The sequence below is a fragment of the Hippocampus comes genome, unplaced genomic scaffold (genome assembly GCF_001891065.2).
Source record: "Hippocampus comes isolate QL1 unplaced genomic scaffold, H_comes_QL1_v1.1 scaffold166, whole genome shotgun sequence".
NCBI lineage: Eukaryota > Metazoa > Chordata > Actinopteri > Syngnathiformes > Syngnathidae > Hippocampus > Hippocampus comes.
This window is the reverse complement of record NW_017805452.1, coordinates 57605-83113: the sequence shown is the minus strand read 5'-3', so window position 1 is coordinate 83113 and position 25509 is coordinate 57605. Positions and strand designations below refer to the sequence as shown.

The 25509-nt window shown below is 46.2% G+C and overlaps 1 protein-coding gene across 3 annotated transcripts in view; it reads left to right on the top strand.

Moving 5' to 3' along the window:
- The first annotated feature begins 836 nt into the window (after nucleotides 1-836).
- Nucleotides 837-25509, top strand: part of erf (Ets2 repressor factor) — a 29107-nt gene continuing 4434 nt past the window's right edge. Inside the window, exons 1-3 of one of the 3 annotated variants that reach the window (XM_019874164.1) lie at nucleotides 837-960; nucleotides 7377-7898; nucleotides 23164-23398. In XM_019874164.1, coding sequence (XP_019729723.1) covers nucleotides 7634-7898; nucleotides 23164-23398 — 500 coding nt within the window. In that variant the 5' untranslated portion in view covers nucleotides 837-960; nucleotides 7377-7633. Of the gene's footprint in view, nucleotides 961-7167; nucleotides 7899-23163; nucleotides 23399-25509 lie in introns of those variants that run through there. The other 2 variants (XM_019874165.1, XM_019874163.1) reach the window with 2 other exon arrangements.

The window sequence follows — 25509 nt, the reverse complement described above, 5'->3', positions numbered from 1 at the left end:
TTTTGTACTTTTAGTTGTTTGTTAGTTGCTGCTGTTTGTTTTTTTAGCAACTTTTAGAATTCGAGGCTTCCTGTCAAGCTATTAATTTAAGTTGAGTGGTTCGTTGTTTTTAATGGATGCCTCTACTTTACGAAACGGCAAAAGGAGAGGTGGACTCCGTTTGAACACAGCTTTATTGAAAGGACGTCTGCACCGCAGCACGATCGAGAAACACCGTCTTGGCAACTAAAATCACTTCCTGCTTCCCTGACTTCAACAGCCAATCAGAAGCTATCAACATAAAAACATGTCTAAGCAATTATTAAACAAAATAATGTAGTTTAGGTCATCTTAACATGAAATAATATGATGCTCAAACATAAAATGATAATTAATAATACAACATAAGCTTACATTAACCATTAGACAGTGACACGCGTTTTGTAACTCAACCAGTGCAGCAAGTTTACGAAGTTATAGTCGAGGGATTGAGTAAACAGTATTGCATCCTTGTGGAACGTTTGAATGCTAAACATGGCTCTATGCTAATTCAAATAATCTCTTATAGACATTGATATGAAGGAGGATATGTATGTAGGCCTGTATAAATATATACAGTCGGCGTGTATTTGCAAAAGTATGTCTCGCCCAGGGTGCAAAACAAGCCAGGTGCGTGCGTGCGTGCGTGCGTGCGTGCGTGCGTGTGTGTGTGTGTGTGTGTGTGTGTGCGTGTGTGTGTGTGTGTGCGCACTTTGTGTACTTAGGAGCACCGTGGTGATAGAATGCTGCCAGTGTTGGGGTGGTCCCACTTGGCCTCATTCTGGGTGGCCCTCATTCATGTGTGTGCGTGCTTCCAGTCAGCGTCTCTTCTGGCAACAAGTGGGTCGGAACTGCAAGTCGACAGGATTTCGGCGCACACGCATATTGAGCCAATGTGAGCCCTTGTAAATGGATCTCTTAGGCGGCAAGTATCAAGCAGAGGTGAGCCGAGTCCCCTTTGGAGGTGAAATGCGTGTGTGAGGCATTTTTCATACGCAACGTGACTCATCCTACTCGCTTCATGACTGAATATTGAGGGCTTTTTGTTCTCCTTTGCTTGTTTATAGCTCATTTAAGTAAAAATCGGATTATTTCAGGAGTCTGTATTTTAATACTATATATTTAATGTTAACTACTACCATTAAATATACACATTTTCACACTTGATTCGTGTTCCGATTATATTTAATATTTACATTGAAAGTATTAAAAGAAATACTTTAAAAACCCAAGCTATGGTTAAGTGTAACTAATTGTAGGATATGTAAATGACATTAAACTTTTTTATGATGTATTTATAAAATACAACCATAATATTTCTTCTGGTCTTACGTTAAATGAAAGAGCGTTTACTTGAAATAAAAAGGTTGAAATGTGGCCTTTTCTCACCAGGGGACGCTCTTGTTTAAAAGAAAAAAGCCATAAAGGCGCTTAAAGCCAGTTGGCGGGAAAGTGGCCCGACCATCTTTTCGCTTTTTCGTGACACTTTTTTCATGTTCACTTTCGTCATTTATCACTGAGCTCACTAAAGTATTTTTTATCAGCCTCATTTTTAAATGTACATTTACATTTTTGTCCATGTATTACTTTTTTCTTTTTTTTTTAAATCAGGACCTTTTTTTTAGAGATGCAACTGAACTCTCATTGGACGCTTCATGAGGTACACCTGCCATATACTGTACAATAAAATGTGTGTTTGGGGGGGGGGGTGTATGCTTGAATGGGACACTAGCAGCCTGTGTGTGTATGTAAGAGAGGATAACGTGCTCGTGTTTGTGAGTGAGTGTTGGAATGGAGACGATTTTGTCGTGTGTGTGTGTGTGTGTGTGTGTGTGTGTGTGTGTGTGTGTGTGTGTGTGTGTGTGTGTGTGTGTGTGTGTCTTCTTGCGGTGCATGTCAATGAGTGTTTGTGGCGTGCTGGCTCATTCTGCACTCGGGTGCGCGCGCGTGCCGTGTATCCACGCGCATTTGTTTCATATGTAAATTGTGTTAACAGTTTTGCTTGGCTTGCGGAGCAACAAGAAGCAACAAAATGTCCGCTCACTCAGTCCCGAGTGAGTGGCTGATTGTTTTGAACAAGTTGCGACGTGTGACTGTAGGCGCTCTGATGGCATTTTGGGCCATGTTTGGATGTTCGGTGGGGATTGCTGTGCTATGCAGATAGATGGCCGTCATTTTCTCTCTTCTCCTTTTCATTTCTCCTCCCCTTAATCTCACGATTCTCTTGTAACCTTCGTCCCCTTCTTTGTTCTACTCCAACTTATCTTCATTCTTTAATTTGATGTGTTCTGTTTGTATTATGGTTATTTTTATGTGAGATGTTAAGTGAAGTGCTTTGTTACTGCTGCAGCTGTTGTGAAAGCGCAAAGATGCATGTGTGTGTATAGATAGATAGATTTTTTTTTCTGGACCCCTCCTCGCTTTTTCCTCCACGTTCATCGTCTCCTGCACCCTTCCTTTGACATCCTCCCCCTTTTCATCCCCATCCTCCTTCTTGCGGCGGGACGGCGGGCTGCAGATTGGCGAGGGTTGTGACCACGGCGGTCCCACTGTGATGTCTGTTGCCATCGCAGCCAAAAACAAGAGGCTTCATAGACACAGTGGCCTATAGACGCACCAGCCCCGCAAACACACACCACACACACACACACACACACACACACACACACACACACACACACACACACACACGTGTAGAGCCAAACCTACGCAAATACAAGGCAGGCCAAGTCACAGACCATCCAAGCCCACCCTACTCCACCCTACATGTGATATCTTTGCGCCACTCTTCTAAACGGGTGCATATGCACACACATGCGCTCACTCGTTCGTGCATGCTTGCTCACTGCAGGGAAAGATTGAAAACCCAACAAAAGACTTCGGTCCGTCCAAACATTTAAAACTGAAAGTGTGGAAAAAGTGAAATTTGCCGCACATCGTCCATGTCTGACTGTGAGTCTGCGGATATCTGTGTGTGTGTGTGTGTGTGTGTGTGTGTGTGTGTGTGTGTGTAAGCGAGTGAAGTGTCTTCCAGGAATTAGCCTCATCTGGGATGGTCGTCTTGTACATCCCGACAATCCTGATTTAGAGATTTGGAACGGGTGCACACACACATCCGCCAACATGCAGATGAGCGTGTGTGTGTGTTTCTCTGACAATGAAACTTTTTCCAGGAAATAGCCTCAGCCCAGATGATCACCCTGGACATCCCACTAAATCCTGCATGTTGACTCAAATCATGCGCACGCATGTGCGCATGCAGACGAGTGACAGTGTGGGTGTGTGCGTGCGGGTGCAACGTCTTACCGGATTTAGCCCGATCCAAGATGTTGATCTTTCACATCCCAAAAAGCGTGGCATGTTGTGAGAGAGAGCAACAGAGACGAGAGAGAGACCTCTTCCAGTTATTAGTTTTTTTTAATTACTTTTCAGATATAATCATTTAACCCTTTCAGGGACAGCGGCTACTACATTGTACAGCTTACACACACACACACACACACACACACACACACACACACACACGAACTGAAACACTCAGATGACACTTAGCATTCCCCACTGCTGGAATGTCACTTTTACACGCCACAAATGTCCTTCACACATCATATGCAGCGTCACTTCCTGTTTGAGTTCGGAATTTCTGTAAATTAGTTGAATTAAAAGAAACGTTTCTTCAGCATTTGTTTTGACATAGAATCGGTTGTTTCTATGGATTATGGGATACATTTTACTGAAACCCCCTTCTTGACTTATTAACATGATCAAACTGTAGTATTCGTGGATTCAAGTTTCAGATGAAATTCTAATTTAAGCCAATCACTCTTGAGTCTCTGGAGTGGTCACTTGTTGCTCGACAGACTTCATAATGCGCATTTGACTTTTGTCCTTTAAACCCTTTGAGGGACAGCGGTTGCTACAGTGGACAGCTTATCATGTGATCAGGTTACAGGGTGCATGAAAGGGTTAATTGTGACAGGCTAACCGTTAGCCAATTAGCCGGCCGCTTTCAAAGCAACATCTATTTCATATTTAAGATGGGCAATATCAAACGTTAACAAACGCGGCGGTGGCGGCGTTAGCACGTGTGGGTCACGTTACATTCGCCAGTGGATGCCAGCTTGCCATTGCAACCGAGAAAATAAACAAGCCTTTTGATCACAAAGGACCCTTTCAACCCCCCGCCCTCCAACACTCCCCCATTTACTCCGTCCGTTCCACTTGCCCTTGGTGTTGGTCTCCTCGTACGCCGCCGCCCCCCTTCCCGTATTATCTGATCATGTGACCTGAGAAGAGACAGACAACGGGGCTCCTTCATCAAACATGTCATCATGGAGGAAGGCAGTTATGGGCGGAAGAAACCCAAAACAAGAGCAAGAAACTTTCCCCTGCAGGCGGGCTGACATCTACTGTCACGAGTGTGAGTGTGTGCGTGTGTGCGTGTGTGTGTGTGTGTGTGTGTGTGTGTGTGTGTGTGTGTGTGTGTGTGTTGACTCTATGCTGATGGAGGGGGGGATGGGGGTAAAGCCACTGCCAATTACAGGGTTGCTTGGCACTGCTTAGGTGTGGCACCTGATTAAAATAAAATAATTAAAAAAAAAACTTTAAAAAAAATCCTTCATTAAAAACATGGGGAAAAAAAACCCAAAATTAAATCTTCAAAACTACAATCTCAGATAATTTTTTCTTCATGCTTTGCTTATAGCTTTGCTTATTTTCCTCAGCTTGATGGTGGACTAGATGTTTTTTTTTTCTCCATGATTTCCAATGGAGCAAACTCTTTGGACCAACCAAAAGAAAATTTTTTTGAGGTGACTGTCTGAAATAGTGAATAATACTTTGTAATTGCCGGCTCCCGCATCCTGATGGAGCTGATTAGCACGTCCGTAATGAAGTGCGTTGATCAAATTCGCACCAATTCACATGTATGCTGCCCTTCGGACGCCCCGCTGGCCTCATGTGGCCGACGCTTTCACATGCAGAGCGAGGAGTGTCCACGCCGCAGACACAGGCTTGAGCCCCACCCAGCCCCCCCGACACTCCCTTGAACCTTGAAACTCACCCCCAGTCCCATTCTCTGCCTTTCTGCATTCCAAGATACACTCATTGGACACTTCATTAGGTACACCTCCCCTGTATCCTGATGTTGTTGAGCAGTCCCGGTCCATTCTTTGTCTTGTTTGCGTATCAAGCTGACATGCTTAAACTCTTGCCGGCAATAAAAAGCAAATATTTCCAAATTTGCATGATATTTTTGTCACGATTTCGATAATTCCCAGAAAGCCTGCTCAGTTTCCAGTCAGTCGAGTTTTACTCAAAACGAACAATACGATTCAATATTGACACAAGCACGATTAAGTTTTTTTTTTCTTTTCTCTCTTTTAGGTACTCCGTTAACCTCAAAAGGGGTCAAGTGCGGATGTCATTTGAAATCATTTTGATGTTTCATGAGATGATGTTTCACGGTTGCTCTAAAAAGCTTTGCGGCTGTCACGTTTATACACGTTTTATAGGGGAAAGGAGGTGCAGCAAGCATGTTGCAACTTGTTCATGGCAACTTATTCATACTGCGCTCTGCTTTTCCCTGTAAGGGGAAAAAAAAAACATGAGAAGCAAGAGGCGCTGGGGGTGGGCAAAAAGAATTGAGATGAGAGGGGGGAAAAAGTGGATGAGGAGCAAAAGGAGGTGAGGGGAAAAATGGAAGTGTGCCAACAGGAGATGGAGAAAAAGAGGTGACGAAGTAGGCTAGGTGAGGAGCATTCGGAGGGGAAGAGAAAGAGGAAGTAAGGGGCAAGATGAGGTGAGCAAATTGGGAGGGAAAGGGATGAGGAGCAAGAGGAACTAAAGAAGAGAGGGGCGGGGGGTTTATGGAAGTGAGGAACAAGAGGTGAGAATCGAACAGTGGTGAGAAACAATTCGAAGTGAGGTGCAAGAGGAGGTGAACAAGTAACAAAAACAGTTGAGGAGAAAATGTGATCCCCTAAAGAAAGAAAAACAAAAGTAGGTGAGGAGGAAGCCAGTCGAAGTTCTTGTTCAAGAGGTGAGGAAGGAATAAATAGAAGTTTACCACGAAGTGAGTAGAAGGGAGGTGAAGACGTGAGGTCCCGAGAAGGAATTTGGGAAAATGGTCATCGGTGAAGAAAAAGAGCAGAGAAAGAGGACGCAAAGAGCAAAAGGAGGAGAAAGAAGTGAAGAATACGAAAGCAGTGAGGCATAAGACGAGGTGATTATCAACCGGGGGTTGCAAGGGCCGACTTGAAGGAGGCGAGGCGTGCGCGGCTGAGCCAAGTGTGGGGAGTAAAGTGGGAGGTGAGAGGATGAAGATGGAGCCCCCTCCCTCCCTCTGCCGAGGAGGCGGCGAGTAGGACGCTCACAGAAGACGTGGCTGTGCTGTAACAAGTGACGAGGCCGATGTCGTGTCGGCGACAATCATCGTGAAATGTCTGACTGCCGGCACTCATTCCCCAACAAACTTCACATGCAGAATGGATGGATGGATGGATGGAAAGACAGATACACAGATGCTGATTGGCTCTTCCCTCCTCACCTACTTCCCCATCTTTTGCCGCTAAACACTTCCTGGTTTCTATAGCAACGAAACAGAACCCGGTGGCGCCTCACGATCGAACGCACTTGGTCCGAGATCGCCGATTGACACAAAGTGTGACAGTACACTATTGTCATTCAAATCTATAACTTTGCCCGTTTGACTTGCGAACATGGTCTACTTTTTATGATTTTAAATGCAAAGACCTTTTAATATTTTTCAGACCGCTGTCACATCTTTTACAGAAGCATCAGGAGAAAACGTAATCTTACCCGACATCCCTACTCCAAGTGGGCGAGGACAGATGCCACATGGACCGTCTTCTTTTAGATTACTTGCTCCTTCGCGTTCACGTGCGTTACTTTGGTCCATGTTTCCTCACACAGACTCGCACAATACACTCATTGTAAATTACGGGGGCACCCGTTTGCCATGCATGCTCTTGCCGTGAATTTCACTGGGTTAATCGAGTCCAGTATATGTCAGAACAAATAATATTCCAACTTCTGTCGAGTTTTCGGGGTGGGGGCCTTGAAAATTTGTTAAATCACACAGAATGTCATTGAAATCCAAAGAACGACGATCTTTTGGCAACAAGTGGGCGTTGATTTTCTCCCCCGCCTCCTCCCGCCGTGGGTGCGCGTGGGCGGCCCCGTGTGGCAGAAGGGGGGAGCGAAACACGACACCCGACAGAAGAAGAAGAGGAGGGGGCCCGGGGGCGCTCCCGTGAGTGGAAAAAGAAAAAGTGCGCCGGAGAAAGGCAGCGCACAGAAAGAAGAGTTGACTTGGTTACGTTTGTTTCTCCGAGCAGCGCCGCCGTTTGGGCCGAGGGTGTGGAGGAAGAAGAAGACGCGGAGGAGGAGGAGGAGGAGGATGACGATGATGTGGAGCACAAGTGGACCACGCGACGTCGTTCCCACAAGCCGATTCACACTGTAGGCTCGCCGACGCTTCTTCACCATTCCTTCGCTCCCATCAAGCGAGCCCTCGGCACTCGCCGCCCGCCCCCCAACTTTCGGCCTGCCTACCGGATTCCGTCTGAGGCGACACGGGGCAACTTTTCCCCGCATGAAGAAAAACCCTTCAAAGCGGCTCGTAAAAGTTTTCCAGCAGCGAGCAGAAAGTGAACCAAAGTTATTCAAGCGAGGATTGAGGGTGAAAGAAGCCGAGGAGACGCTGCTTTTTTTTCGGGGCCACTCGGTGAGAACAACACGGGAGGACCGAGAGGCTAACGTGGCTAACGAACTAAGCCCAGGGGAAAAGTTAGCACTCGACGGGAAAAGTGAGCCAAGAAGTCCACCGACGACCGCAATGAAGACCCCGGGGGATTCGGGTGAGTACATATGTTCACCTTTTTAAACTTTACCTTCCAACTTAATACATTTGTTGGTGCTCTACTCAGAGGGAGGAAAAAAAACAAGAGTGCTTAGCTTCTACGGCTAACGATCGCTAGCACGCTAACTCACCAACTTCTCCAAGGGAAAGTGGCCGCAGACGATGGCGCCTGAGAGGCTCCGTCCCAACTCGCCGTGGGTTTTGTTCAACACACGCCCGGGAAGGGAACGTTCATGAACAATCATTTGCATCATGCTCGGCTAGCCCCGGGCGCATTTGGTGTGAGTGATCAACGGTGACGTTAAACTGAGAACTTTGGAGGAGTTGAGGCAAGCCAACCTGCCCAGGGAAACGCGCTCATTTATTTGAGTTTATTTACATGTATTATAATAAGCGGGTAATATTAGGAGGTGGTGCACTCGGGGGAAGCGACTTCTTTCGGGGCTTAAATGCTCAAGAAACGACGAGGAGTCACAGTGAAGAGTCTGGACACATGGCTAAAAATGCACAATTGAAAAATAACCTGAATATGACCTTTTTTTTTAATGTCCGATTGTTTTGCAAAATGGCCGATGTGTTTGACAAAATTCACAACAGAGTAACTCGACATGCAAGTCAATTTCCTATGTGTCTGACTTGAGTTTTTCACAGTACGTGGGCATAACACTTCCCTTCACCAAGTACAAGTTCAGGTACTTATGTGTGAGTACTCGCCAATCCATCCACCGATTCCTTATGTCAGTACATCTTGCATTTGTGCTTAATGTTGAACTGTAATCCAAAACGTTACAAAAACAACATAAACATGTCTTAGGTGTAGCCTCAGTTTCACTCAAATATCACATTAATAGTCCCAACTTGTTGTTAATGACATTTTAACATTTGGCATGCATTTCCGATCAGTGTAGTCTGTACCAAGGCATTTTGGTTATGTGCTGTCTCAATGTGACCACCAGGGGCGCTGTGTAAAAGTATAGAGATGAGACGAAGAAGAATGCAGAATTGCAGGAATAGGGACACCATGTTACCGCATGAATAAAGTGAGGTCAACAAAATGAAAAAATGCTTCTCGAGAATAGTTATAAAATAAGCGTTACTGTATAACACCACCGCTTACTTCTCCTTGCAAAACCGAGCAGCGCGCCGAGTGGATGGGAGGACTCGAATATTTGTCCCTGCTGTCGCTCGAGTATATGAGTATGTATATGTCGGGCTGGTAAAGTGCAGTTGATAGTTGATTGGCCTGGTACCACTGCCTTCATAATAATAATAATAATAATAATAAATAATAATAATAGTCAGTGGAATTGGTTTCAATGCATCCCAACTTAGTAGTAAATAATACGTGATGTTGTGGCCTCTCGCAGAGAAGATTGTCACAGTGTGGCAAACCAGGAAGCACGTTTTGTGTACAAAGTGCGGTTTTGCTTCGCCGCGAGGAACTTGTCGCCTCTGTGGCGTGACCGCTTCCGAGCCAAGTCACTTGAATGCATATCGTGTTTTTCATAACCCCGATAGAGAGAAAAAAAAGGTTTTCCTGCCCGACAGCAGGCCAGATTCCATCTCAACTGATGCTTTGTCTTTATTACGGGAGAACAGTGTGAGATTAGGTCCAGGCAAACCTGATTAGATCACCCCTGCTGGGATAAGACGGCTGTGATGGTGTGTTTGGCGAGCGAATGGCCAATCACGTGAAACTCTTCAATTATCTTCAAATACTTGTTCAAGAAAAGAAACTAAACAAACACATTTTCTCTTATTTTTTTTTTTTTTTTTTAATCCCACTCAAATAAATTTTTTGAAGTTTAGATTCGAGTCAGTCACATAAAATAGCATGGCAAAAAAAAAAAAGTGCTGATGCCGGTTTACGAGTACATAACTTTGTGTTTGTTTCTTACAAAGTGTAATGGAATTCAATCCCTCAAATAACCATGCAAAACATTTCAATTACAAGTTGTGTTGACGCCGCGCGCAACACACCGGCCTTTTGTGCGCAAGCGCGCGTTTCCTCTGTGACTTGATGCACATATGTGTAAATAGAAATGGGTCAAACTCTTCCTATCAGGAAGTCGGCAGTCTGGCCACTGGCAAGTCCAATTTTCCACTTGTGTTTGCTCCTTATATCAACACACCCGACGTCACGGCGGGCGCGCTTTGTTGTGCTGTGTGTGTATGTGTGTGTGTTAGTGTAGAAAGAGCCCAGTGAAAGGGGCCATACATGAGCAATTAGCGAGCGTTAAGTCTGGCGAGGACAGGGCTGCTGTTAATGACCGCCAGCGTATTAATGTGTGTGTGTGTGTGTGTGTGTGTGTGTGTGTGTGTGTGTGCGTGTGTGTGTGTGTGTGTGTGTGTGTTTTGCATGGCCATATGTCTGTCAGTTTGGCACCGCATGACATTGACGTGTGCGCAACCCGGCCAGCGTTTTGACTTTTAAGCGACCAAATTGGCCTTTAGGGTCGGCCATTTGTCCGAGCCAGGGGAGAACAAGACGCAATTGAGTAGCGGAGGCCGTTTTCTTGAAGCCTCCCCCCTCCCCCGCTTTGCCGGTCATTTTCAGTCGCGCTGCCTCACGAAAAGCTTGTGACGGTGTTGGTGAAAGATGATGCGGTTGACTTGGAATCCCCGGCGGTGGTTTTTGCGAAGTTGTTCTTGTATCACATGCTGTTGGTGTCCACTTCCTGACTGCGCCAGATTTGGTCTTTTGACGTGTTATTCCCTTTGAAATAACATTGATTATACAGTGTTGATCAAATTGGGCGGGGTGGGGGGGGGGAATCAAAGCAGATTCATCAATTTGCTGATTTGTCGGGGTTTTTTTTGGCTGAGAAACTCGCTTATTGGGCGGATATTTTGTTATAGGCAGGAAGAACTTATTGAAGTTGACAAATGGAAGCCATTTTGGATGAGATGGAAGCACCGTTGGTCAATTTCTGTTGTTTCGCTCCATCGCCAAGTTGATCCACGAAAGTTTGCAAAGATGTTGCTGAAGGATGATGTGTTTGGCTTCGCTCCTCTGGTTGTGTGTGTATTTTGTTTTTGTTTTTTTTTGGTATCACATGCAGCTGGTGACCACTTCCTTTCTACGCCTGACTTTGGTCAGTTCTTTGAACCGGACTTATTTTCACCCTTTCCAAAATAGCGACTTTAATTACCCTAAAAAAATGACAGTGACTCTTTCAGTTCAATGTTAAAGGACTTCAAATTAGAATAATGCCAAAATGCAGTCATCGGCTGCATATTTGCGGTTCGCTATTCACAAATTGAGGCACTCCATTTAGTCATGGATGATGTGGTTGACTTTGACTCCGCGACAGTCCGTGACTTTGTGAAAAAGTCGTCTCACATGCTCTCGGCGCCCACTTCCTGTCTCTGGATTATTTCAAAAAACCTGTCTTGTTTGTGGAATTCTGCTAATTAGCAATGTGAATCATCTTCACTGGTCAAAAGCAAGTATGACAAAAAGAACATTTTGGATGGAACACAAATACAGAGAGTCTCGCCGGAACGTTCCGTCGTACCAACGGGGGAGACCCGTGCGAGTGATGCAGAGTCAAGAAGCCAAAATAAAGTAAGCCGCAGTGTAATAATTCTTGTCAATCAAATAGTGGTTTTAAAAACAACTTCCCCCGATGTAATAAATGCAAAATAAATAAATGATACTGTTGTTTGGACATTGCTCCATAAATCAGACGTCTGCCAAATGGAGTAAGTATAGTAATTACAGGATGCAACCCCCTCCACACACACACACACTCCCCGAACGACCGTCGCACACATTGACCCCATCGCTGTTTGGGACACAAAAAAAAAACTAGAAAAGAAAAAATGCCATAGAGTGACGTCAGCATCTCCCTGGTGTGTTGTGGAGCCGACGCTCAGGTCATCACTGTGGTGGCAAGCATCTTTTCCTGGAAGTGTGTGTGTGTGTGTGTGTGTGTGTGTGTGTGTGTGTGTGTGTGTGTGTGTGTGTGTGTGTGTGTGTACACAGTGGTTGTGGTGACCCAAGTCGGAAGAATAGAAAGCAGGTCGCACACAAGCCGCGACATGCGGGCCAAACAAACACGGACCGGGGTGAGTGGTGATTGACACGTATGTGCGTCTGCAGTGTTTAATTTGGTCCATACGTTTATTTAGGTACCGGCTGTGCGCAATTTATTTATTGCCCTCCACTAAAACCAGCATCGAACTACCCCGAAAGCAGTTAGTCCAACCATTCCTTATAATGCCGTTTGAAGCAAAGTATGATGGATCAAGGTTTTGGTTGTAGAAAACATTTCAGCTTTTTTTTTTTTTTTTTTTTTTTTTTTTTTAATAGTTGGAGACCATCTACAAATGAATCAAATTCTTTCAAAAGATTATTTATCAGGACAATTACAGCCTGATCAACTCGTCACGATCGTCGTCATTCTTCGCAGAGGATAAATAATATATGGCAACACGACGCTATGTCGCGTGGTGTTGAAAAAGCTCCAAACGTAAACTTGAGGTACGCTGACAAAGTGCTTTTAAATGATGAGAACGTCCTTCACGCGATGGCGGGAGCTTCCCGACAGCGTTTTGGAAGGTGCTCGTGTTTTGACTGGAGGCACCCAAACTGAAAGAGGCGCTCCGTGTTATGACTGCCATCTCTGACACGTGACGCGCCAAAAAAAGCGGCACCGGCGGAACCGGGTGCCAGCCTGTGCCCGTGGCTTGCAACCGAGTCGAAGCGCGTGCAGTTGCAGTCGAGCGTAGCCCGCTAGCCCCGTGTTGTCGTAATTAGAGAGATCCAGAATGTTTTTTTTTTCCCTCTAAATGGCAGCATTCAGAGGTCCAAGTGTGGCATCTGTTGGCGGCGGCGCACGAGTGGAAAGTCTGGAGCGGGGGGAAAAAGTGAGACGGATTCTCACAAGCGACCACTGCCTGAAACTCGATGGAGTAGGGGGAAAAAAAAATTAATCAAATAAAGAGCCCAGTTTTGGTTTTTGTGGCTGCTAAATTTTGGTTGATCTGTCCCAGACTTGTCCCGAGCACATACACTTGCTGCTTGCCTTTTTTTTTTTTTTTTTAAGCCCCATCCAAAAGCTAATATTTTTTTGATATGCCTTCCAACGAGTCGGCCCAACGTCTCTTAACATTGACGAATGTGTGGTCTCGGCGCGGTTCACTTGCACACACTTCAGCAGCTCGTGTCAACTATTTGTTTTTATTTGATGCTTCGCGGGCTGCTCGGCCAGTCGCGGCCGACGACGATTTGTGGTCGAAAACCACCGCAGCCCAGTCGACCACCATCAGCCATGTTTCCATCTTCCCGCCGGGAGAGATTGGATTCAAAATGGTCCGTCCGCAGTTTGCGTGTGCGGGGAAAAAACAGGTGAAGGGTTTCATTTGGAACGTTAGGGATGTTGGGGAATCGAAATGAAGGTCTTAACGTGGACCTAAAATGGCCGCTTGATCTTGAAATGAAACTCATTGATGACACTGTTAAGATTGGATGTTATTGAAATAATTTATACCTGGTCTCCCACCTGCTATATCATGTTCATGCTGCCAATTTATTTATTTATTTATTTTTACTCTAGTATATCATAAGACTGAGCCCCGTCGCGCCTTACATTGTTGTCGTCTGATGCATTTGCACTGCAACCCGACAAGGACGTGTCAAGACGACCACGCGGAATTTCCTTTGAGACGAGGAAAAGGATTCCTGGCTGATAAACTATCTCCAAATGCTGGTTGTCCTCGGCGATGGACAGATTCTTTAGCTGAATTCAAATCTATTCTCTACTGAAGCAAGGGCTTGAAATATTCCATTCGAGTCCCGATTAGGCTGGAGGATGAGCTGTTAGCCTCTTCCAGCTGACTTTGGGCAAGAGGGCGGGGTTACACCCTGGATTGGTTGTTGTTAGGATCTTCCTTTTGTCCAGAAACTGCTTAGTGACTGACAAAAAAAAAAGGGGTCCTGGTCTCAACACCCCCAACGGCAATTCTATCGTGTTTTGACTGAGGCACCAAGTGAAGGTTTTCTCCTGTTTTGTCTAAAAACGTTCAGAAACTCGACGTTTGTCTCTCACGTTTTGTTTTTCTCCCTGTCCTGACATGCCGCGGGTGTGCATCTGATGTCACGCTCGTCACCCGCTCGACGCGCAAAGGGCTCGAATTGATTACTCAATCTCATCACGAAAACCAGTTCGGAGCGCAAGAACGGTCGAGCTGCTCCGTGGCGTCGTTGGCCGCTTCAAAGGTGGCTCGTAAAACGGCATTAGTGATAATAAGCGCAGGCGGCGTTTGATGAGGTCAGCCTGAAAGGCCACTCGTTCACCTTTGTGCTCTCGCCTTATCACGGCCCAAACTTCTGCCGTCGTCTCCTTGAAGCGAGCCACGCGTTTCTCAACGTGGAGCTTCCGAAGAAGATTTAATCATTTACTTGCATGATTTCGTCTCACGTCCTCTCGATGTCTGGATTGTATCTTTCGTTTTCATTCTACGGCAAACTCATGACAAATTTTAAAGCAGATGTATTGCGCGTGCAAATTGCGTGTTAGAAGCATTCCTTTGTCAATATAACCTAAGGATCAGGAATTATAGATTTATTTTTGAGACCGATATATTTCGTGAGCCAATGCTGATACTGATATTACATTCGTACAGGAACAGCATGGGAAAATTACTGCGGAGAAAAAAAAAATACGATTCTACTGTATTTTCCTGATTATAAGTCGCTCCAGAGTATAGGTCGTAACAGGCATAAAATGCATAAAAAAGAAGAATAAAAACCATAAATAAGTCACACTGGAGTATAAGTGGGCATTTTTGGGGGAAATTTATTTGATAAAATCCAACATCCAGAACAGACATTGTCATCTTGAAAGGCAATTCAAAATAAAAATAGGCTAATAACAGGCAAAATGAGTGTAGGCTATGCTAACGTTACATGTTAAAACGTTCGCCTAACATATGAAGAGTTATTCAGATCACGAGAACATAAATAACATGCTAACAAGTTGACCAAACCATCAGTGTCGCTTCAAATCACGAAATCCAATGAAATCGGTGTCACTTTCAAACAACTCGGCCAACTTCGGAGGTAGAAGATGCGGCGCTTCTTCTTCTATGTCGCTCACGTCAGACTCACTGTCGACTTCTCAACACAGGCCTAGTGCGCCCTCTTGCGGATTAATGTGGAAATAACATGTGGAATGACATAATAATGTGTTAATAGTTTAAAAAATATATTTCAGTGGGACAGTGCACATAAATCAACACAAGAATAAACAGTGTAAATGCGCCGGAGTTAGCATAAATGCTAATTCCACACCTAAGTTGCACCCCTCGGCCAAACGTTGATTAGATATTGACCGATGTCGATTTATCTGCGCTCAAATCTGTCGGGTTCTATCAGAGACCCGACTTTTTGCAGACAAACATAAACGAGTCAATTTTTGAATGTGCCTTTTTAACACGATGAGAAATTAAGGAAACGGAATGTGAAGCAAAAGGGCACGAAAATGTCATGACTTTTTCCTTGGCCCGTGCGCCACCCCTCCATTAAGTTTTGTGGAAGCGGGGGTCGTGGGGGGGGGGGAGCCCTGCCATCTTCTTTGGTGGAGGTAACAAGTCAAGAGTCCCAATGAAAATCAGAGGCTCGAGCCCCCCCACATGCAAGCGGCGGTTGTCTGTCTCGCATTAGCGCACACGCTCTTTTAATATTCCCGCCTTGGCTGGCGAGTGCCTCCTCGTCCCTGCGGTGACGCCACCGCGCCTCTGCCTTTGAATGTTTTTTTTTTTTTTTAACGCTGAGCACGAGCCGCTCAGTCTAGAGGCGAGAAGATCCAACCTTAATGCCGCCGACGGGGGAATTACGGCGGCGGCGGGTGAGGAAAGGCTGAGTAAAGCAGCCAGACGTCTCCGATGAGAGAAAGTCCCCCGCCCCCCCTTTTTAAATTTTTTTTATTTTATTTTTTCCCTGTGTGGGGAATCGAACGCGCGGGCTGACTTGGGCTTGGTGCTCAGTGATTCCTCGCACAGCACCTCCCTGCGAGCAAAAACAAACATTCTCAGTGCCGTGCGGACCAGTTTTCGACGTGAGACCAAAGCGCACCTTCTTCTGTTTGATTCCCTTTCACTGCTGCACCTCGCAAATGCTTGCTAGCGTTTCACTGATTGTCATATCAACTCCGATAACATTTAGTCATAACAACAAAAAAAAAAAAATTGTGTTGTCTCTGGTGTTTTGGCTGACTACAACCCCTTACTAAACTTCGGAGGATTTGAGGGATTCCGAGGCCCATTTTTCCACGGTGTGTATTTGTCAAAAGCGACAAATTTGGTTCATGGTCTCGTGCTCTCTCCTTTCGCCGCCGCATGTCGAATCTGAAACTTTGTTGGACGTGATCTCTCGGCGTTGACACACATTGAAGAAAAGTCATCTCAGCAAAACCTGCTGAGGACATGTGGAGCTGATCAGAAGCTTGACATTTATTCCTGACGAGCATCCAGCACCTAATCTCGCGTCCATCACTCCCAGAAATCGAAGGCAAAATGTTTGTATAGTTCCTTGCTTGGCGATAGGAGCAACCATGGGAGCCATGAGATACGTTACCCACCATGGAAAAGACGGTTGGAGGCTACGATCAAGGCGGCTCGAACGGTTTGATTGGCAGCCAGTCTCGGTCTGAGTCGGCGATGCGAGCCTGCCGGATGTGAAGCTCACAGGGCCTATTCTGGGCTGCGGCCGCACGTGTGCGCTTTGGGCGCGTGCGCGTGTTGGAGGAAAATGAAAGTCGTCGGATGACCAAAACCGCAACACGGGAGCCAGTTCTAAATTTCTCCCAGCACCGCCGCGCTACAAACGACTGCAGCTGCCTCGCTCGGCTTCTTCTGGGATTCCACCAGGCTTGACTTTTCTATCCCCGGATTTGCCTCAATGTGCCCCAACATTCTTATGAATTTTTTAAATTGAATTTGATCACGAAAAATGTCGTTAGGCGTTGGAAAGAAATTTGGCTTGTTTTTATCATCACAAAAAAAAAAGCCTCCCGTTTTCACGCTAACAGTGCTTAAAAAAAACCCAATCACCAAGCCGAGGTGTTTGAAGCTGACGGGAATTTCGTTCGCATTTTGTCAAATTGAAAATGGCCCATTTCCTCACCCAAAAAAAAAAAAATATCGGCAGAAGTCTTAAAATCTGCTTTTGAAGGCAGGGACAACCTGCGAACGACGTTTGCTTTCAAAGCACTCGTGTTCATTCTCGTCAGATGCTGTGCCGCCTTGTTGCCAAGACAAGTGACTCATCTCCCTCTCCTCTTTTTAAAAAAAATATATATTTGGAGGAGGTCTCTCTTATTTCATCTCTCCCTGAGGCTCGTTCCCCCGTTTTCTCCCAAAAGGCAGTCCTGATGCTTGGGAGCCGGGCAAAATGGGGTCCAGCGTTTTCACAGGGGAGCCGGGTTGACCACGACCTGCTCAGACACGTTTTCCCAGCTCAGTCTTGTCCGTACGGAATCTGCTGCTCTGAGCACTCGTATCGTGAGCCGATGATATATGAATCGAGGATTGTCAGGAGGTCAACTACGATAAGAATCTCCTTGTCAAGGCGCCCTTGGATCTTGTTTGTCGCCTTTCACGGTCGCCCGCTTGGAGCACACCTGAGAATGTACTTGGCCCTGACCGTGCAAACCGGTCTAGTCACAGTGTTTGTCGCACTTTAAAGTTCTTTCTCGGTTCTGTCTTTAGACCGCTGTCCGTTAAAAGGCCGACGCCTTTTAAAAACTCATTCAGTACCGGCCAATTCTGCACCAAGTCTGAAAAGACATTGAAAAACGTCTTTGGGAGTGAATGACGGCTATCAAACGGAATCTCTCCCGTGAGACTTTTCAAAGCCGCTCAGGTCCTCGAGGCTGATGGGAGTTTTTCCAGGACCAAACAAAATGAAGCAGTGTTCGGTTTCTACAAACATCCCGAACGCTTGAGATTTACTTCAGATGCCCGAAGTTATCACACCGTGATTATCGCACAAAAAAAAAAAAAAAAGAAAGAAATACGGCTCTTGGTCCGATACTTTGGGTTTGGATGAACCGTGGGGAGAGCGACAGCGGGGCCACAGAACCACGAGACGAGACGACGCAACGGCAAAAGTTTTTGGTTTTGTATTCGGGATGGTGTTGTTGCGGCTGCTCCCTCGTCACGAGTGAGGCTCCTCGCTGTGAACCTTCTCCCGCTTTCATCTCCGCGGGCTCGTCTTTCCCTTTGTCTCCCCCCCCGCCCAATCTCCTCCACTAATCTTTCCATCCCGTTTCCCTCCCGACACTCCCCGCTGGTTTTCAGACTTCTTCTCTGGCTCCGAGCCACCGAATGTCCAGCCTCGAAAAGGGCTAATTACAAGCTCAGGAGTCAGATTGAACCACGTGATCCACATGGGCACAGGTGCTCCATTTGCCTTCGGCCGAGAGCAGACAACCAGCCGAGTTTGCGCGATTTGATCTTTTGGCCACCCGTACCTTTTGAGATCATGAAAAACCGGAATGCCGGGAAAGCTTAAAATCGCGCCGATTCTTATTGAGGCGGTGCGAACGCTCGCTCCAACAGATGCACTTTTTTTTTTTTTTGAGACCTCCAACAGTTTTTTCAAATGTATCTGTGTTCCGGGGTCCTCATTTAGATTGGATGTGTCTTTTATTTATTCCCTTTGGAACTTGACTTTCCCACACTTTCCACGTCAGGGAGATCCCCACCCCCACCCCCCACCCCAACCCCCTTCTTCTCCGTGGCCATCGACTTCCTGCGCACAGGCTGATCCATCCAGATAACCCGCCACCCGGGATGGCAGCCAGCCGTCGCCGTTTTGCGCGGCCCGCTCGCCTCTCTGCATCACCACCGTGCCCCCGAGTCACAGACAACCTTTGCGAGAGCTAAATATAGACCCGGCAAAGAATAGGAGGAAGGGAGTGGTGAATACAAACAGAGGGCGGCTCGCTACAGAAACTTGTTGCTGACAGCCTTGGATACTTTTTTTTCTTTTAGCTCGATCAGTGACTCCGCTTAGGAAGTGTGGGATCAAAAATATCTCACCCTCAAAATATCTTGCCTTATAGTATCTTTAAAAAAAAAACGTTTGTGTCACATTGTATCTGCCAGCACTCCATGTCGACACACAGTGATGCACTCTGTCGTATCTGCGGAGCTTTATCGGCAATGGTATTTTCGTTTGTGGACGCAGCACTTCATACATTGCCCTTGATGCACTTGTTAATTATTGCCACCCACAAGTATGACACCCCAAGCAATCTGTGTGCCTTTTTTTCTTCAACTAATCATCTGTGTCTCCCAACAAACCCGCATGCAGCTCTGCTTACCTTTTGACTTTGACCGGACAGCAGATGTATGCAGACCACATGAACGTTTTACTTGGGTGTCGAAATTCACACTTGATATTAAAAAGTATTTTCATGAGCTGTTTTTTTTTTTTTTTTTTTTAAGTGTCCACTTTTAGCCCATTTTGCTGCAATAGTGCTTGATGAATGAGCCGCATATGTATAGAAATACAACCGACTGGGACTGTTTTGAATCCTAAACAAATTTTGTAGCTTTTTTTTTTTTTTTTTTTGTCGGACTTGTCCAGTTCTGTATCCAGACGTGAGCTGATCTGCTGGCTTGCCCCCCTAAACTCCACAAACTCCTCCCAACAACTTGATTTTTTTTTATTTTGTATTATTTTTTTCCCTATAATTGAATCCCATCTCGTCGTGAGTCATCTATTTATTTTTAGCGCTTTAAAAGCTTGCGTTGCCAGGCGACTGCGTCTCGGTCAGGCGGCGCGCGGGCGGGCGGGCCGTCGTGAAAGGGAAAAAAGGGAGATGGTAACAAAGGTGGGAGGCGCAATCGGCGGACGACAACAGCCGACACGGCGTGAGTCAGTGGGGATGCGCTCGCTGGCGTGGGCGTGTTCACTATCCTTGCGTTCGTTGCGCATGTGCTCCGCGCGCCCACGCCTGAGCACACCTCGCCCACTTCACCTGCCGTATGCGTGCGGCTCGCCCACGGCGGCGCTTGAACGTGAGACATGCGCGGATACGGGCACGTGCGCACGAGTGATTGGTCCCCATTGACAGATGTTTTTCTAAGAACCTCATTGTCTGCGGGCTGACTCACCGCGCTCGTTCCTGTTCCCTCATTTAGACGGATGGTTGCTCGGAGAAATAAATCAACGAATAGAAAGCCGCTTAAAAGCCGCTTGGCGTGAGGGACAAAGGATTTCCTCAGGCTGTCATTCGAGCAGGGCGGCGACAGCGGCCTGTCACTGAAGCTGCTTCTCTGCCTCGACATGGTGCTGTGCAGCGGGCGCTTTGCATTGTCCATGATCAGTGTCCTCCTTTCTGGTATCGAAGTCGGGGAAAAAGTCGAGAGTCTTCCATTTTCAGCTCCTCATGATACATATTGTATTAGTTTCTTTGTCATTTTGGCCTGCCGAGTCCCAAAAAAATGACATTTGTGTCTTTGACTCGACTGAAGTTTTTGAGTTAGCACTATTTTTCACAACTGATTGCTCATGGGCTTTGACATTTTCCAAATTGTACTTGGATTGTTTTAAAGCACTCGTGATCCGTTTGAAATTCGATTCGCAATGTGGAAATGACTGAAAATTGAAACCGTTGTTTTTTTTTTTGTTTTTTTTTTTAAATTATCTTTTTAATCAAAATGGATTGCGCAAGCGTATCTAATGCTATGGTCACGACGACACAATCAAACATTGTTTCCAGATCATTTGTCCATCATCACTTCATTATCTATTTGTTCAGCCCGATTAGTTGTCGATGATGCTGCGTCTGCTGTTTTTTTTTTTTTGTTTTTTTTTAAATAGTAAAATGTGTCACCCAAGCCAGGACGAACATTTTTTTTTACCCCCATTAAGACGATTTGTTAGCTACAATTTTTTTTTAATCGTGCTTTTCCTCATGAGTTTCGCGGCTGACTCGTAGCCAATCACAGCGGACAATCAGGCAGCTTGAATATGTTTAAATTTGCCCTGCACGGGAAAGTGGATCACATTTTTCGACTGTTTCACCAAAATATGAGGACGGTCCCATATGCATCGAGTTAGTTCTTCTCATTCTTTCATTTGATACTCCGCGTGTGCTCACTTGCGAAGGATTACTCCCGCTAACCCGGTTAGCCCTCGCTCTGCAAAGCGACGTGTGTGACATCGCCCTTTATCCCCGCCGTTATGGTACCGATGTTGATAAGGAGGGAGTCCTGCCGCTGCTTGCTCAAGCTGTAAATGAGCTGCTACGTAAATCGGTGTCGTGCAGGCAGAATGTGCCGAATCAGCACGCGCACACAGCCACGCACACGCTCGCAAGCACGCACTTCTACTCTGGGGACGAACAGACACCACTGTTTTTCGATAAAGTATGAGTTCAAGTCACCGATACTAAGTTTCGATACTTATTACATGAAAAATGGTTTGATTTCCGGAAAATAGTTTTCAAAACCACACACATTTTTTTTGTCCATAATGATATGTTTCTCCCAAATGATTAATCAATTAGTTAAAAAAAAAACACGCCACCTGGAAAAAAAAATAATGAATGGATTTAAATGTTTTATTTGCTTCATACAACACTGCTTCACTCGCTTTATGAGAGGTTTCATTTTGAGAGAAAAATTTCCCCTCATATATCGCCGAGCTATCAGATCGAGACTCCTTTTGGGTCGATCCTCAAAATCAGATGAATCGGACTTGGGTGCAAAAAAAAAAAAAAAAAATTAATGACTGTGTGCATTTGACCCACGTGGGGCCAAAATGGTTTTCCATCACCTGGCGAGCTCCCCGGTACTTCTTTTCGGCTTTTCCCGATATGGTCATAAATGACAAGTCGTTGCATGCCAAAATATGTAAGCTCGTAATTATTTTATTGGCCATCTGCGCCCCATATTGTGATACCTTTGGACTGTGTGGGGGGGCCATTTCTGTCTGCCAGGTGTATGTAACTTTTTTCTCTTTTTTAAATTTTTAAATATTTTTTTTCATGTTTCCGTCGGCTTTTATGACATTGGCCCAAATAATTTACAAGCCAATTAAGTGCACCAGATGTGTACACTTACCTGCCCGTGTGACATATCTGACTATGGGTGTGTGTGTGTGTGTGTGTGTGTGTGTGTGTGTGTGTGTGTGTGTGTGTGTGTGTCATAGCTAATGATGTTATATTGATATGACACAGTTTGTGGAAAATGGGAAACTGATTGCAACCAAGCGCTTGCCATGGGGCTTTTCTTCAACACACACACACACACACACACACACACACACACACACACACACACACATACACACACTTTGCAGAGAGAAAGCATTATTGTTATATTGTGCCCATATGTTTCCTAACCTCAGCGCTGAGCCTGGGTGCCAAGCACATCTGGTTTTAATTAGGTGTGCGTGTGCGTGTGTGTGTGTGTGCGTGTGCGTGTGCGTGTGTGTGTGTGTGTGTGTGTGTGTGTGTGTGTGTGTGTGTGTGTGTGTGACACCGAGAACCGTATGTTGAGTCTTTTACTGCTACAGCGCCCGCGTGCTTATATTTTGTCTGCACCATGGCCAAGGTCCACCCGTTTGAACGCCGTCCATTCGGCGGCGATAGTAGCGCGATGCCGGTGATGCGACCGCGACCTGCAGTGGAAACCGCCCTCGGTGGCGGCCAGCCCGACTTATTCCCGGCAGCCGAGGCAAAGTCAGCACGTTACGTTCCAGCTATTGTGGTGCTGAGAAAGCAGCTGCAAGAATTAAGATTCTGGAGTCGCGACTCGCAAGAGTTGTACGCTGAGTCACCGAGACGGTTGTAAGAGTAGAAACCAGTTTGGACGGATCAGGCCTTCTTCAGCAGAAAAATGCTCCGCGGATATGTCTCGATCATCCTGGCAGCCATTAAATCGTTCAACAGAGAATATGCAGTCTTCTGGTTGTTACTATTAGCATAGCATAGAAAGATTTTAATACGTCAGTTGACATGTCTCACTTCAACATACGCCGACGCGGTTATTACTCTCCTCTGAGCCAAGGCTTTGGAGCCATCTTGGTTCAACAAATGGCTCAGGATAGGCTTCACAACAAAAATGCTGTTGAATATTTTTATTATTGACTGTTCTTTTGATGGAATAATCTGATAAGAATTGATTTTGGATTAACGTTCATTGCTGGTGCCGACTTGAATGTCATTTAAAGGTCACTTTCGCCCCTCGTGGTTCATCGACCTTCCACCTGATCTCCCTTCTTGTCTGTCATCCACTCGCAGGGTTCGCCTTCCCCGAGTGGGCCTACAAGCCCGAGTCGAGCCCGGGCTCGCGGCAGATCCAGCTGTGGCACTTTATCCTCGAACTGTTGCGCAAGGAGGAGTACCACGACGTCATCGCCTGGCAGGGCGACTACGGCGAGTTTGTCATCAAGGACCCGGACGAGGTGGCCCGTCTGTGGGGCGCCCGCAAGTGTAAGCCGCAGATGAACTACGACAAGCTCAGCCGCGCCCTCAGGTCAGCTATCGATTTTTTTTTTTTTTAGAATGGTTGAAAGGCTTGTATGTTTATTCAAATGTGTTCTCTGTGACAAAGTTTGCCGGTTGCCTTTCGGAAGAAACCACAATCTTCTTCTTCTTCTTCTTCTCCTTTCGGCACGTCCCTATTCAGGGGTCGCCACAGCGAGTCAGTAATTTCCATCCGCCCCTGTAAACCGTCCTACCAACTCGCATGGTCGTCTTGGCAAAAGTTTTACGCCGGATGCCATTCCTGACGCAACCCTCCCCATTTCTCCGGGCTTGGGACCGGCACTGGGGAACAGTGCACCCCCAGGGGAGGGCACTGCCCCCCAGCGGCTGGGTTGGAAGAAACCACAATATTAAGACTAATTCAATACCCAGGAGACACATTTTTATGTCTTTTAAGAATCCAAACATTCAATCCCAGATCCGTTTTTATGTACGCTTTTTATTTTTTTTCCCCTGGTAGGGTAAAATGGATGACACTGAATGAATTGCGAACATCTCCTCAGCCATTGTGATTCCCACAATATTGCGTGCAGGTGTTAGCGGCTAACCGGTTAGCAACCATTGTATACACGCGCAGGCATTTAGATTTTTATTTTTTATTTTTTATTTTTCCCCCCAGCAGTATATTTTATGACAGTGTTAAACCTCTGAAGACGGACACATTTCTCAGGATGGAAAAGAACTTTATGACAAAAAAAAAAAAAAAAGAAAAAGATGGTTCATAAAATGACGTTAGCCTTCCTGGCAAACAACCGGGTGGACATCATGACTTCTGTTTCTCATTTTCCGTGCCGCTCTTGCTCATATTCCTCACTTCTTGTCTGTCACACGCCTCAGAACCGGTCCGAGTCAGATTGAGTGGCGGGTGATGGCCCAGTTTCGAAACTTTTCTCTAAGACTGTGTTGTGTACATGTATGATGTCGTTTGGGGTTTTATTTGGCGGACGGTCTGTTCTCTTAGTGTACATAACGCATGCACCCAGTTTGTCATCCGTGTCGCCTCCTGTGTTGTAGGTTGGTGTGGGTTTCATTTGCCGGATGAGTTGCGCTGTCTCATTACACGCACACATGCGCTTTCGCACCTTGTTATATGTCAGCCCTCCTCCGGCTCATCTGCGCCTTATTTGCCAGTCTTCCTATTTTTCGTGCCGCGTGGGAATGTCGCAGCCGCTCGTGACTCGGGCGCACGGAGCCAGCGAGCACGCTCCCACTCAAGGTGGTTCAAGTCGTCATCAAAGACCAGACGAGGGTCGTCCAGGATGTGTGCGTGTGTTCTTTCGCGCATATGCGTTGGACTTCTCCACGGCGCTTTCCAGGAGCCGCACATCCATCATGACTGCTCGCACAGGCCCGACGCCACCCACGTCTGGCTTTTATTTTGAGTGCTCGTCGCTTGGATACACTCGCCAGACACTTGATTAGGTACCCCTTCACCGTGTCACCAGATCCAATCTGCCTAATCGGTAATGCCGATGATGAAATTGTCAAACGTCTGCCTGTTTTAGGTGCCCACATACACGAGCCACCTTGAGTTCACAACAGCCACCTCTACACGCTCATCTGCGACTCCCACGGCACTCACCAGGCAAACACTAATAGTTGTTTAATCACGCAAAATCACTTTTAATCCGATGACGCAGTGGGATAATCTGTCGCATAATCAATTCTAAAAAAATATGCGTATATGACGGCGCAAACGTGGCTCTCAGATTGGGTCTCGTGAGATGTGTCATTCGCGTCCCCATTGCAGCGTCGTGACACATAAGAAAAAAAGAAGTCCAATCGAACGGAAGGAGACGTAATCTTCCAGTTTGTTGACATCAAAATGTGTGAATCCAGCCGGCGTGTGGAAAATGTGAATAAAGCCCTCCGTGAATTCAGTTTTCGCCTTTCACAATGGAGCGAGAGACTCTGCTGAATCAAAGTCCGGAGGCTCGCTGTGACTCACGCCGGGGCCATTTGATCATCTTGTTAGATGAGCTGTCAGGCGCTCGCTCTTCACTCCTCCACCTTCTCTGACGTGACTCATCCTGCCTCACTTCCTTCACATATAGAACCGCATGTTTTTTGCCACGGGGGGTTGGAGTTGGGAGGCGGGGG